This window comes from Ovis aries, chromosome X (assembly GCF_016772045.2).
Source record: "Ovis aries strain OAR_USU_Benz2616 breed Rambouillet chromosome X, ARS-UI_Ramb_v3.0, whole genome shotgun sequence".
In the NCBI taxonomy this organism is placed as follows: Eukaryota; Metazoa; Chordata; class Mammalia; order Artiodactyla; family Bovidae; genus Ovis; species Ovis aries.
In genome coordinates, this window is record NC_056080.1 from 123,289,639 (window position 1) to 123,304,998 (window position 15,360).

A 15,360-nucleotide genomic window follows, 5' to 3' on the forward strand; every position below is an offset into this window, starting at 1 on the left:
TCCTAGAGCTGCATGGAATTGAATACCACCAAGAACCACCTGGATTTTTCCCCAGTCAAAGCTCCAGATAACTCAATGTTGATCAAAACCCTCATTACACTCTTGTGACATCCTAAGCAGAAGACCCAGCTAAGCTGTGCCCAGATTTCTAACCCACATAAACTATGAGATAAGAATGTTGTTTTAAGCTCCTAAGTTTGTGGAAATATTGTTATGTAGCAGAAAATAACTAATACACCTTGCCTTCCTACTACTTTAAGTTTCTGTAAGCCTCAGGTTTTTTTTTTTTTAAATTGGAGGATAATTGCTTTACAATGTTGTGGTGGTCTCTGCCATATACCAATGTGAATCAATCATAATTATATATATTATATATATATATGTGTGTATATATATATCCCCTCCCTCTTGAACCTCCTTCCCTTCCCCCATTCCACCCCTCTACGTCGTCACAGAGCACCAGATTGGGCTCCCTGTGTTATACAGCAGCTTCCCGCTAGTTATCTATTTTATGCATTGGTAGTGTATGTATGTCAATGCTAATTTCTCAATTTGTCTACCTTCTCCTTCCCCTACTATGTCCACCAGTCTGTTCCCTAAAACTAAGCCTCAAGTTCTTAGGATGAATAATCAGTGAAGCATGAAGCAAATTCTACCCTGATACAAATGGTTGCCACCCCCCACACCCCTAATACAGTCATCTCTTGGTATCCATGGGAGATTGGGTCCAGGACCGCAGGCAGGTACCAGATTCAAGATTCTCAAGTCCCTCATGGTCAGCCTTTTATATCCATAGGCTCTGCATCTGGATTAGGAGTGCTGACTGTAAGTTTGTTTGTTAAACAAACAAACAAACAAAACCTCTTTATCCAAAAAGAAGAAAAAACCAAGCATTAAACATTCAAGAAACAGAACTGCAAGACAACAAAAAGGTTACATCTGACTAGCACCAAACCTATCTGAATTCCAGACAGAAGAATCAGGAAGAAATATAAAACGACAGCTACTTTATGATCTCAAAGTTTCTGACTAAATCTTTTCAACACAGCTGCTTCCTAAGAGGCCACACAATGTATACTTCTAGTGAGTACCAAAGGCAGACACTCAAAAGCGCCTAAAACTCCCCTTTATCCTGAGAGATTCTTTTCTAGTAGCTGGATGTATGCGTCAAGTAACCACTATGAACCTCAGTTACCATCTACAAATCAATGTACTGATTTAGAACTAGTTGTCACCACCCTCCCCCGCCCCCGCCCAAAGTGTGGTCATGGCCTACCGGTACAGAATATTTGGGTATACTTGCTTAAAAAGTAGATTCCTGGCCCTATTCTGACCTTCAATTTTAAAAGGAGGCCCCAAAATGTGCCTTTCTAAACAACCACCCTAAGTAATTTGTATATAAGTTTGAGAATCATGGGATTAGATAGTTCTAAAGTTTCTTCTAGCAACTAAAAAACTGATTCTGGGGTCAGACTCGAGATTTGTCAGGAGGGGAAAATTCCCCCCCACCCCTCTTGAGTTCTTCTGGCTGGACTAAAAATTGACACAAGACATATTAACAGGAGAAAAGGAATAAAGAATGATTCTGACTTGGATCAAACACCCAAAGTCTGGGTGTTTCACAATGCAACATCTCTTTTGGTAAAATGTCTCTTCTCCCATTAAAAAATACATGTGTGTGTACATGAAGTTGGCCCCTTCATTTCAGCAGGTTCCACATTCTCATATTCAAACAACAGCAGATGGAATTGATTGAACCTGTGGATGCAGAGCCAATGGATATGGAGAGGGCCGACTGCACATACTACATCATTTTATATAAGGGACTTGAGCATTGAGCGTTTTGGTGTTTGCAGAGGTCCTGGCACCAATCCTCTGCAAATGTTGAGAGATGACTGTATAGAAATAGTCTAAATCACAAGCCTGCCAGGTCCCTTCCAATTTCCAATGATGCACAGACAAGATGATCCTATAGCTGACATCCCTCTTCCCTTTGTTACCTATCTTGAGTTGAACTCTTGTAGTCAATATGGACATCCTCATTGCCAGTCACAGCATTGTTCCTGTTCTTCTTGGAACCACTTCGAAACAACTCAACTGCAGTCTTCAACTCTTCTTCATCCACAACAAACACATCTTTATAGAGAATTTCATACAATACAGCTAAAGGAAAAAAAAAATCAAGACTCCAGTTCAAGAGTTTTTCATGACAATGTGAAAATAGCTATAATCCAGTATACAAATTCAACAGGCACCAACAGAGTTTTAGAAGAGATATTTATGGTAGACCCCCCAATTTGAAGATTGGCAACAAATCATCTGAAAGCACACCCAAACATTTATAAAGCCTTCACATACCTTGACAAACAGCTGCACTTGACTGAAATTGCTTTGAGTACACTGAATCATAATGACCATTACTTGAATAGCAGAGTAGAATCTGAAAAAAAAAAACACACACACACAGAACAAGTAATGTTGGATATCTTACAACTCTGAAATATTTGAAGCTGCTAATCAGAAATCAAAATTTAAAGTATTTGCTTTAAAAAAATTTTTTTAAGTAACTTTCAGATTCCACATGTGATATCATACAGTATTTGTCTTTTTCTGTTTGACTCACTTCACTTAGCATATATGTCAATTAAATCTCAATAGAGCTGGGAAAAAAGCAAGTTTTAAAATCTAAATACAGATAAATGAAACCTGTATGCCATTAAAAGATTTTCTGGACAGTGACCTTTATTTACTTTTATTTTTTAATAAGTGAAAAGAATCTGAAAAATAAATAAATATATATATAATATATATAACTGAATCACCCCACTGCACACCTGAAACTAGCACAATACAGTAAACCAACCATGTCCATAAAAAAAATATTTTCCAAAGTGGTTATGCAATTTATACTCATACTAGCAGTATACTAGAGAGTTTAAGTTACTCGAGATACTTGACACAATTTTCAATCCTTTTATTCTTTTTTAAACTGTTTTGAAGTTGTTTTTGTAATTTTTTGTTCCTTTCTTCTGTTCTCTTCCCTTATGAGCCAATGACTTCCTCTAATCTTAACATTTGGATTCTTTTCTCTATTATGTGAGTATATTTATTATAGATTTCTGGTTTGTGGTTAGCATTAAATTTATATATGGCAATTTATCTACATATACGTGATGATTTTAAACTGCTGATCTCTTAATTCCAGATGCATCTTATCAACTGCATTTTTACCCTTCTCCCCTAACTACTGTTTTGACATCATATTTTACATCTATTTTGTGTATCCCTTCACTGATTATGGATATAGATATTTCACTACTTTGTCTTTTAACCTTCTTACCATCTTTGTATGTGGTTGATTTCCAAAAAGATGTGGTTTATACACACACACACAACAACATTACTCAGACAAAAAAAAATGAAATAATGGCATTTGCAGCAGTATGAATGGACCTAGAGATAATCGTGCTAAGGGAGGCAAGACACTTACTTTTAAATGCCAAGATTAAAACCACTACTAAGGTAACACTCTGAGCCTCAATAACATTCCTGATAATATACCACACAAGTCCTGATTTATAAATTTGCAAAAGACGGGAACTTTTACAAATTGAGTGAATATAACAGAAAGCCTAACAGAAGTCAAAAGACATAGCTTAGCTTCTAAAAATGGAGAAAACAGGACAAATACACCAAAATCCCAAACTTAAAAGACTATGGGGGAAGAATTTCAATTTATTCAAAATATTATTCACTATATTGTATAGCAGTGTATCAATATGCTATATAGGAGCAATACTACTAAACCTCCTCTTAAATGCAAATACCGCTTGGGGTGGGTGAAACTTTGCAACTTAAATTTTGTTGTGTTTTACTTTAGCTTGATATGCCCTCTCAGAACTTTGAAATGGATTATATTGATAGAGTTGTGATTAAAAAAAAAAAAAAGACTAGGGAAGAATAATAGACCTGGGGTCAGAGAACTGGTTTACTGGGAGAAATTAGCCAGGGTAGTGTACGAAAGTAGAAAAAAAAGAGTGCTTACAATAATTTTCTACTAAGGAAACTTGGTGACACTATCCTCTTATAGATCACAGAGAATTCTCTTTGTTACCTCATGTTGGTGATGCCAGAGGTGGCTTCAAAATGAAATAGACTTGATCACTTGGGATTACATCCCTTACACAAGATAGAGGTTTTTGAACAAAAATTCAAAAAGGTCTTAGACAGATTTATATAAACAGATTTCATCATATGGAGCCAGGAAGCATTTTTATTGAAATAATTTGGTTAGTAAGCCTGGCCTTTAAATTGTTTGAAAAAATTGGAGATTGAAGGAATCAGCTAACAAATTAACTCTTGCTTCTATGCTTTTGCATATAGTGCTTCCTCTGAATAGACCACCCTTCGTATTTGTTAGATTCATTTTTTGGATATTCCACTTAAATATTACAACTACCATGAAACTTTCTGTACTCCCTCAAGCACGTGAAGGGCTTTTTTTTCTATGCTCCTTGCATCTATTTCTATTATAAAATATATCACTGCACTGTATCATTTACATGTCTGTCTTCATAAGAAAGGGGCAAGGATTCTGCTTTATTAATTTTGGTATCCCCAAAGCCCAGTCAATTGACTGATACACTATAGGGGCTTAATGTTTACTGAATACATTGACAATGCTACTGGTAAAATAGTATTTTAAATACTACTGATGAAAAAAAAAAAAAAAGGGAAGTACTTGACTTTCCAGGTGGCCCTAGTGGTAAAGAATCCTCCTGCCAGTGCAGGAGACATAAAAGACACAGGTTCAATCCCGGGTCGGGAAGATCCCCTGGAGAAGGAAATGGCAACCCCCTCCAGTATTCTTGCCTAGAGAATCCCATGGACAGAGGAACCTGGTGGGCTACAGTCCATGGGGTCACAAAGAGTTGGACACAACTGAAGTGACTTAGCACACATTGGTAAAATAATTAACATGTTCCACTTTATACTTAAGATTGAAGTTATCTCTTGCATCCTATTCAGTCTTTTCTATTCTTAATGCCACTTGCCTAGTTCAGGTCTTCTATCTAGATTAATGTAATATTCTAACAGTTCTACCACTGTCTAGTCTTTTCTTACTATCAAAATGATGCCTGAATTTTGCTCTATGGTATGAAATAGACAAAACTCAAGTCCTGTGTAATCTGTATTCACTAATCAAATCATGTGGATAGAAGGGTGTTCTTAGAAACTCTTTGGAAGAAAAGCTGTATGCTGAAAAACAACTTGTTTACCTGCTGAGAGTTCTCAACCAACACAACAACCTCCTACTATTTTTCCAGGCACTTTACTAGACAGTAGTTTAGCACAATGTCCCTATACTTAAGAAACTTTCAGACTAATAAGAAAAACAGACATGAAAACATATATAAGGTTATAAACACTATAATTACTTGGGTGATGCTAGGGGAACAAAAAAGGAGGCAATAACTCCAAGGGAGTTGGTAAGGTTTCAAAGAAACTGACATTTTAGATACATAGGAAATCATGAAAGCTGGACACTCTGGCCTCATGATATACTAAGGCTGAAGGACAATGAAGCTGGAGAGAAGGTTTGGGACCCTGGCAAAAAGTGAAGAGGAACTAAAGAGCCTCTTGATGAAGCTGAAAGAGGAAAGTGAAAAAGCTGGCTTAAAACTCAACATTCAAAAAACTAAGATCATGGCATCTGGTCTCATCACTTCATGGCAAATAGATGGGGAAACAGTGGAACCAGTGACAGACTTTTTTCTTGGGCTCCAAAATCACTGAAGATGGTGACTGCAACCTTGAAATTAAAAGATACTTGCTCCTTGGAAGAAAAGCTATGACAAACCTAAACAGCATATTAAAAAGCAGAGACTTACTTTACTGACAAATGTCTGTAGTCAAAACTATGGTTTTTCCAGTAGTCATGTATGGATATGAAAGTTGGACCATAAAGAAAGCTGAGCACCGAAGAATTGATGCTTTTGAACTTTCGTGTTGGAGAAGACTCTTGACAGTCCCTTGGACTGCAAGGAGATCCATCCAGTCCATCCGAAAGGAGATCAGTCCTGAATATTCAGTGGAGGGACCGATGCTAAAGCTGAAGCTCCAATACCTGATGAGAAGAGCTGACTCACTGGAAAAGACCCTGATACTGGGAAAGACTGATGGTAGGAGAAGAGGTAGACAGAGGAGGAGACAGTTGGAATGACATCACTGACTCAATGGATAGGAGTTGGAGCAAGGTCCAGGAGATGGTGAAAGACAGGGAAGCCTGGCGTGCTGCAGTCCATGGGGTCACAAAGAGTCAGATACAACTGAACGACTGAACAACAACAAGGGCACTGAATGTCTTGCTTCAGAGTTTGAGCCTATCTTCTAATCAGTGAAGAGTCAATTACGGTTTTGGGTGGGTTTTTCCTACCACAGAGGCGTGACAGGATCAGGTTGTTCAGAAAGAAAGCTAACAATACTAAGGCTAACTGGAGAGGAAAAGGCTTGGTTGTAAAAAATCTTGGCTTTTAAACTGTGCTTATTTTTCATTTATTGGGTTAAAAAAAGGATGATTTGTCGATAGCAAACTGGTAGTATCATTCAAGTGTTTATTTTAGTAAACATTCACTTATCTTCTTACCTTGTCTTCATAGCCATTATCTGTGACATAAGTTGGAGGCTTGCCAGGATAGCGATAAAGAATGAAATCCCGACTACATGGGTAGAAAACAAAGATGGGTGAGAAGAGACAATTTAGTATACACAAGAAGTAGTTATAGGAACAAATAGTTGTGCTTTTAAACTGCCTACTTTGTTCATATAAAATAACTCAAATGTTTAAGAGGTTAAATTTTAATTCAGCATAGCTAGCTAACTGTCCCTAAAGTCCTATGCATTTTAGAAATGCATTTTAATTTGAAGAAAGGAGGAGTAAAGAAGATAAACTTTCCACTGTATGAGTATCTGTAAGTTTTGGAGGCTCCTATTTATTTAAAGCAGGGGTTGGCAAAATTTTCTTAGTAAATGAAAGATTTTCTTGGTAAATGACCAGATAACAAACATAAGGCTTTTGCAGGCTATATGATTTACTCAACTTTGACTTTTTAGTCTGAAAGCAGCCATAGACAATGTATAGACAAATGTACATGATTATGTTCCAATAATGCTTTATTTATGGACATTGAAATTTGACTTTTACATAATTTTCATATGCCATGAAATGTTATTCTTTTTTAAAAACCATTTAAAAAATTTCAAAAAGCATTCTTAGCTAGAGCCATATAAAAACAAAAAGCAGGCCAATTTAAAAACTGGTCCCTTATTTAAAACCATCGTCTGATTAGCTTCCTGCTCGATACCTCTTCTGTATTACTTCTTGCTGGATTTAGGGAAGGATAAGCAGACTGCAAAACACTACCTTTGAACAAGTTCCCATACAATAGAGTTCTGACTCTATCAAGGTATGTTCCATCTTACATCCTAAGAATGAAGAAGTCATCCACAGATCCAACTCCTTAAATGAACAAGATTCCCTACAACCCACATTTTACAGCTATTTTCAAAAGCCTATGCTTTCAGAAATGCCACTTCACAGTTTTAAAGACCTAAACAGAACTTTCAAAGCAATAGAGCAGTGTCCTTCAAATTTTTACACCATTACTGCCTCTCTAAAGAACAAAGAAATACTTTTCTTAATTTCCTTACAAAAATTTATTACAACAAATATACTATATATCTAGTTTATATATACACACACACACACTATAATCATATTTATGAACCATGATCCTTTGAAGGATCATAAACCAATGTAATATCTAGTATTTTTTGTCCTCAGGAAACAATTTCTACCCTATTGGAAGTCATATTGCCCCACAGAGCATGCATGCACAAGAGGCACAAAGTTAAATATACAAAAATTCTAGAGTATTCTGATTTTCTAAAGGAATAATACTGGCAATTCTTAAAATCCTTTATTATCCCATTCGAACGGACACAAATTTTGTCATTGACTTTGCTTAGACTGCTTTATTTTACTTATCAATATATCAAACCTCAAATATTCTCAATCATTGAGGGACTCTATTAGAAATCTTACACACACACTCACTCTCTCAATAAACAGATTCAACTTACTTATAAATTAGAGAAAGAGCTCTTATTTCCAGCTGGCCAGCACTTTCCTAAACATAAAGAGTATATAAAGTTTTTAAAAACATTCTGTACCTAGGAGGTAGAAGTTTTTGCAAGTTCAACAATTATTTTTTAGGCGCTTAACACTGTTTTAGATGAATTCGTACAACACACTATAACTTTCTTTGAGCTTGGGATACTGTGATAGTTACTTATTAACATAAACTTATTCTGAAAAAAAAAAGTCGACTTAAAGATCTTAGTTTGCTGTAAGGACAGTAATATGGGAGATTTAAAAGGCACAATAAAAATGCAATTAGTGTAAGAACAGAAGCTAACAAGGTATTTATAGTAAATGTGTTAAGTCTAGAACTATGTAATTTAATCACATAAAATTATTTTTTAATTAAATATGTTTATGAATCTTAGTCACACATAAAAGATAACTACAAATCAGAGAAATTATTTAATAAAAACAATGACCTCCTAGTAATATTCATTACCACCCCCCTCCCACATTAAAGTGAAAAGGTTTAGGTCAATCCTGTTTCCAAGCAGTGTATAATTTCGCTAGTCTATGGATGATAAAATTGTTAGCACACAATTTTCAATATTCAACACAAAACAACAGGTCAATCGCCAGCCTCTCAAGTTTTGCAAGAAGTATCTGACTCAACACAGCTGGCTTTAAGAAAATAGATTGGCTCTAGCTCAAGTGACACAGCTGAATGATATTTAGGCTACTATTCCAAATACTCTGAAAAGATTAAACCCCATATTTGATCTTACCTTGGGATCTCCCAACCGTTCCAGGTATTTCTCAAAAGATCCCTCCACATACTTCAAAAATAAAACAAACTTGACTTAACCAAATACATAGCATTACTGAAATCTGAGTATATTCTGCAATATAATCCTCCAGTGAGTTTTTGTTCAGCTGAACAATTAGGATATTAAATGACTACTTTGCACAGCACCTCAAGATTTGCACATACACAAAATTTGAGTGGAGAAAAGCTGGACTATTATTAAAAGTATCTTAGAAAATGTCCTGGCTTATCCACATATCAGTGCATTTCATCAAATGGTATGCCTTTGAGTTTCTTTTGAAATGCCAACTTAAGCAACAATTTGCATAAATCAAGCAAGCATAATAATTATAAGTATTTAAAATCTGACAGCAGACATTCATTTACAAAGTTGAACTGAGGAACTTTAAAGGGAATTTCATTCGTTTCAAAATGAGCAAAAGGGAACTTTTAGATGATGGAAATATTTTTATGTCTTGACTGCAGTGGCAGCTATATGACTGTATATTATTGCCAAAACTTAAAACGCTAAAACATAAAATGGTGAATTTTATCGGATGTAAGATATACCTCAATAAAAATTAATCTCAGGGAATATGAGATAATATACATCTAGTTCCATTCATGTGTATCACTAGACTTAAAAAATCATTTCAATTTTTCTCAACCACCCTTTTAAACAGTTTTGAGGTATAACTGACATACAATAAACCATACATATTTAAATGACACAATTAAGTTAACATACATATGCACCCATGAAACCATCATGACAATCCTGATAGTGAGTATGTCCATCACCCCCATAAGTTTCCTTGTATGCCTGTATAACTTCACTGATCCCAAAGCAACCAATGATCGATCTGCTGTTTTTCTATAGACTGGTTTGTAGTTTGTATTTTCTAGAGTTTTATATAAAGAAAATCATACAACATGTACTTTTTGGAAAGTCTGGTTTCTTTCACTCTGCCTAGTTAATCTGAGATTCATCCAAATGGTTTTAAAATTTTACCCACATCTTTGTTACTCAAAACGTGGTCCATGAACAACAGAAGCATCACTCAGGAATTTGTTAACTGCAGAAATCTTGGGCCCCAGGTCAGATCTACTGAATCAGAATTTGTTTTTTAACAAGATCCCCAGGTGATTGGTATGCACAAAAATACTTAAGATGCACTGCTTTACACCATGGTCTTGCATTTGAAGTAATTTCACGAATAACCCTTTCCCCAGGTGTGGTGAAGACTAACTTCAAGGTAAAATGCTTCAAAATCAAGAAGGCTTCATATAGTTTTACAACTCACTGAAACCTATTGAGAAAATTAAGAGTAAACCTCTAACAGCAGGCAAATATCCATAGTATAGTCAGGAGAACAAATAGCACTGGAATGGCTAGGAGTGTATTTAAAAAAAAAAAAAAAAGAACAACAGCAAAAGTAACAGCCACAGGAAAAGGGACACTTCAAATCAGACCTTGATAAAACCTCATTTTGTTAACAAGACTTCAACTTATACTCCAACTTACACTTCAACATATACAAAGCTGTGTTCTAGAAGTTGTTTTAAAGTCAATCAATTAGTGGAAGTGCTCTAATTACCAGTTTTTCACATGAAAAGACATGTTTGGGACTAATTTGTTCCCTTATAGTTAAGTTTTACATGATTCATCAAGTTGACTGATGATCATTGAGCATAGAATTAAGAACAGAAGTTCTCATTTGTACAAATTTTAAAATGCACGTTTAAAAATATTAACATAGCCAAGCCTTTTGTGAACTATGATTACTTGTTTAAGAAAACCATGATATGGATAACATGGTCAAAATGTAACTGTTGGGGTATGAGGGGGATAATGGTGGGAAGGATAAAGATAAGCTTTCATAATTTTTAGAGTACAAAACAATCTAGTTCTGGGAGGAGATCCCGAAGTATGCTACCCAGGGGAAAAGAAGCTAACTGAAAAATTAAATATTTGCTACCAAGAGGAGACTGCGGAATACAATATTTATACATAGGTGCTCAAAATCCATTTCCTATCTGCTGCATATTCTACAAACAACTCTTCCTTAGATATATATTCTACTTACAGATTCAAAAGTTTGTTGATTTTCTCTCATATATGAGACACAAGCCTTCCTGATTTCCAAGTGATGGACCTGGCTGCAAAACAACTAAAAGGAAGAGAAAAGACCAGCTCACTGTCAGCAGTCATTTGAAATAGAAGCTTCTAACTTAAGACTATGAACTAGATACTCAAGCCTCCCCCTCCATTCAGAACATATGTAGGAAATTCGGAAATTAAGTCCTGATCTTACTAAAATCTGTTTTTGTCATCTTTAGTGATACTGAGGAGGCATGATTCTGTCATGCTCCCCGCTTCTACTACTTATGGGCACCATCTATAAATTTTTCCTTAGGTATAAAATTTAGAAGAAGACAGAGTTGCTTATAAAGGATCAAGATACATTTCAAAGATTTTTTAACCCCATTATGTTATCTCTTACATTCCAAAGTGGCATTTAGAAAAGACAACAAAGGCACAGCAACATATTTGAACTAATCGGCAAAGGCACACACCAAGCTAGTTAAGTACCAGAGAGAACGTAATGTTTTAAATACAAAAAAGAGAAGGGAATTTTGTTTTGGTGGGTTACAGTTCTTTCAATTACAGTACTGTGCCAAGTCTCAAACTCCAAAAACTTAGCATGGGAAAGGTATATTTGTTTTCCTTTTACCTGCTCCGAAATAGCACGAAAGAGGCAAGAGGCATCCTTGGCAGTCAGCTTTCGAAACAGCCCTAAGCTGCCTAAATATTCATCCATTGATGCCTCATTCAGAGGCTTCTGGCCGCAGTACTTTTTCCATCCTTTATGCATTGTGTACAGGGGATAGAGGTGGGCAGGGGGAGAAGGGAACACACGTGTGGCAAGAAGGAAAAAGCAGAGCGCAGGAAGGAATAGGTAGCAGTGACAAGGGCTTGCTTATGCAGGTATCCGGAAAGCAGCCCAAAGTCTAGGCATGAGAAGGCAGTTGGAGTCAGCGCTGCAGAATCTTGGCACTTCTCAGGAGCAGAAGCAACGGGCTGGCTTGCCCAGGTTAAGTCAGGACCCTGTGAAAAGAAGAGGAAGAGCCGATGCTCCTACAAACAGAGAACTTGATTTGAGAAGGAGACATGAGAGGGAGAAGGAACATGCAGAGCTACCCAGTTGGGGAAGGGTGGGATTAACCCAACCAGCCCAAGGTTGAGAGAAGTATGCACAAGCAGCTGAGCTTTCTGACCAAAAGGAACCTGAGTTTGCAGCTTAATTCAAGGCAACTGCTGCACGAGGTTGCAAAGGAACTGCAATAAGGCTCAGGTGTGTATGATGCCGTTCAGCCCACATGACACTGCTTTAAGACTGCCAAATTTTCAGTCTCTGGCCAAGTTCCCTGCTCCCTTCATAGTTTCATGGAGATGAGAGGGGAAAAAAATCTGAACACAATTAACTAAGTAAGCTTTTGTACTATCTTAAAAAACAAAGAAAGTGGGGGTGGGGTGGCGGACTCCCTTAATCTAAAGTGGTAGAGGTCACAACTCAAGTAAAGTGCCAAAGCAATTATCTGGCTATTTCAGGTATGAGATTTAAGTAATCTTATTTAATTCTCCTAGATAATAACCCTATGCTAGGATCACAGAATGGTATTCTGTCCTGGAAAATTCCATGGACAGTCCATGGAGTCTCAAAGAGTTGGACACGACCGAGTGACTGCCACTTTCAGGATGACAGAAATTAAATCCATTAGTTATGCTAGGAACTACTGACACAGTTCTTGATTAATGTCTCCAAACTATCGTATAACATTAACAGAAAGAGAAATTGCAAAAAAGGGCATTTCTCTGAAAATGCAAACAATTAAAATGTAAAATGAAGTGTAATGAAAAATATCTTACCCACAAACTTTCTAATGGGCTACATTTAAAATGCTGTGGCACAGCACTAGAGGCGTGATTCAATGTTTAGGGCACTTTTCTGGAAAAAAACTGCTCTGAATTCTGAGAAAACCAAAGTAAATATGACCTTTGTAAGCCTCAAAAACGACTGGTCACTCACATTACCTGAGTCCACTGTCCAGTATTAATTAAATGCCAAAATCTAATTTCATCCTTACTTTTTCTAAGTGTTTTTAAAAAATAAATAGATCTAAAGCTGGTTTTGGAGAAGCTGTAAAATTAAGTTGCTTTCAAAATTGTTTTTCTGTTATCTGTGGCTCCAGCAGTAATAACCACTGCCCCCTATAGGAAAAGCATCAATAATCAATTTTACAGTTTAGGAATGAAAAGCATGGTAGAAAAAAATAAAACCTTTACCTTCTTTAGCATGCCAATTTGAAATTACCTTGACTAACTTCTTTTTTAAAGAAATCAAAACACTGGTGCAAAATCCTGAAACATGGTTTGGGAAGAGGGATCACCATCTTTCTTTAAGACCCCAAATTCAGAGAAAAACTGAGTTACAGTGAAAGTTATTTCTTTTTGGAATTTCTTACTTGTAGAGAAAATAGACATTCTTTATATTTACTGTCCTTTAAACTAAAAGTATTAACCCATACATTTCATTTTGAGAAAGGAGATAGAAAAAGGGAAAATGGGAGAGAGAATCAGAAAAGAGATACAGCAAGAACAGAAAAAATATGAGAGGCAGGAAGACAAAGGTAGATAGAGGAAAGTAAATGTAAACACAGAGAGAAAACACACAGAGACCCATAAAAATATGATTTTTGACGAAGTTGCAAGAGCAGCTCAATACAGAAAAAATTCACAGTTTTATCAAACAGTGCTGGAAGAAACACTTGACAGCCATATGAAAAATTAAAAAAAAAAAAGATCCTCAACCTATACCTCATATCTTCTATGATACAATTAACTCAAAATGGATCAAAGATCGAAATATAGAACGAAACTTTAAAACTTTTAGAAGCAAGGAGAAAATTGTCAAGACCTTGAGTTAGTAAAGAGAACTTAGGTATAATATAAGAAAAACTGATTAACTGGACTTTACCAAAATTAAGACCTTTTGCTCTGCAAATGACACTGTTAGGAAAGTGAAAACACAAGCCACAGACTGAAAGAATATATCTGTATATCACCTGACAAAAAAGCTTTGTACCAAAAATATATAAAAGAACTCAAAAGTCAACAATAAGAAAACAACTAAACAATTTAAAAATGGGCAAAGATTTGACTACATATATCACCAAAGATACAGGAATGGCTAATTATAGCACATAAGATGATGTTTATCATTCAGTTCAGTTCAGTTCAGTTCAGTCGCTCAGTCGTGTCCAACTCTTTGCAACCCCATGCACGCCAGGCCTCCCTGTCCATCACCAACTCCCGGAGTTCACTCAGACTCGCGTCCATTGAGCCAGTGATGCCAACAAGCCATCTCATCCTCGGTCGTCGCCTTCTCCTCCTGCCCCCAATCCCTCCCAGCATCAAAGTCTTTTCCAATGAGTCAACTCTTCGCATGAGGTGGCCAAAGTACTGGAGTTTTAGCTTTAGCATCAGTCCTTCCAAAGAAATCCCAGGGCTGATCTCCTTCAGAATGGACTGCTTGGATCTCCTTGCAGTCCAAGGGACTCTCAAGAGTCTTCTCCAACACCACAGTTCAAAGGCATCAATTCTTCGGTGCTCAGCCTTCTTCACAGTCCAACTCTCACATTCATACATGACCACTGGAAAAACCATAGCCTTGACTAGATGGACCTTAGTCGGCAAAGTAATGTCTCTGCTTTTGAATATACTATCTAGGTTGATCATAACTTTTCTTCCAAGGAGTAAGCGTCTTTTAATTTCATGGCTACAGTCACCATCTGCAGTGATTTTGGAGCCCCCAAATATAAAGTCTGACACTGTTTCCACTGTTTCCCCATCTATTTGCCATGAAGTGATGGGACCGGATGCCATGATCTTCGTTTTCTGAATGTTGAGCTTTAAGCCAACTTTTTCACTCTCCTCTTTCATCAAGAGGCTTTTTAGTTCCTCTTCACTTTCTGCCATAAGGGTGGTGTCATCTGCATATCTGAGGTTATTGATATTTCTCTCAGCAATCTTGATTCCAGCTTGTGCTTCTTCCAGCCCAGCATTTCTCATGATGCACTCTGCACATAAGTTAAATAAGCAGGGTGACAATATACAGCCTTGACGTACTCCTTTTCCTATTTGGAACCAGTCTGTTCTTCCATGTCCAGTTCTAACTGTTGCTTCCTGACCTGCATACAGATTTCTCAAGAGGCAGGTCAGGTGGTCTGGTATTCCCATCTCTTGAAGAATTGTCCACAGTTTATTGTGATCCACACAGTCAAAGGCTTTGGCATAGTCAATAAAGCAGAAATAGATGTTTTTCTAGAACTCTCTTGCTTTTTCCATGAT

The 15,360-nt window shown here is 36.6% G+C and overlaps 1 protein-coding gene across 10 annotated transcripts in view; it reads right to left on the bottom strand.

Moving 5' to 3' along the window:
• Positions 1-15,360, bottom strand: part of ALG13 (ALG13 UDP-N-acetylglucosaminyltransferase subunit) — a 79,725-nt gene that overhangs the window by 44,587 nt on the left and 19,778 nt on the right. For 5 of the 10 annotated variants that reach the window (XM_060408429.1, XM_060408427.1, XM_060408428.1 and 2 more), the window contains exons 1-7: positions 11,684-12,061; positions 11,036-11,119; positions 8,929-8,979; positions 8,143-8,189; positions 6,647-6,719; positions 2,359-2,440; positions 2,001-2,163 (exon numbers count right to left, since the gene is read on the bottom strand). In XM_060408429.1, the coding sequence (XP_060264412.1) occupies positions 2,001-2,163; positions 2,359-2,440; positions 6,647-6,719; positions 8,143-8,189; positions 8,929-8,979; positions 11,036-11,119; positions 11,684-11,824 (641 nt within the window). In that variant the 5' untranslated portion in view covers positions 11,825-12,061. Of the gene's footprint in view, positions 1-2,000; positions 2,164-2,358; positions 2,441-6,646; positions 6,720-8,142; positions 8,190-8,928; positions 8,980-11,035; positions 11,120-11,683; positions 12,062-15,360 lie in introns of those variants that run through there. The other 5 variants (XM_060408430.1, XM_042242413.2, XM_015105087.4 and 2 more) reach the window with 3 other exon arrangements.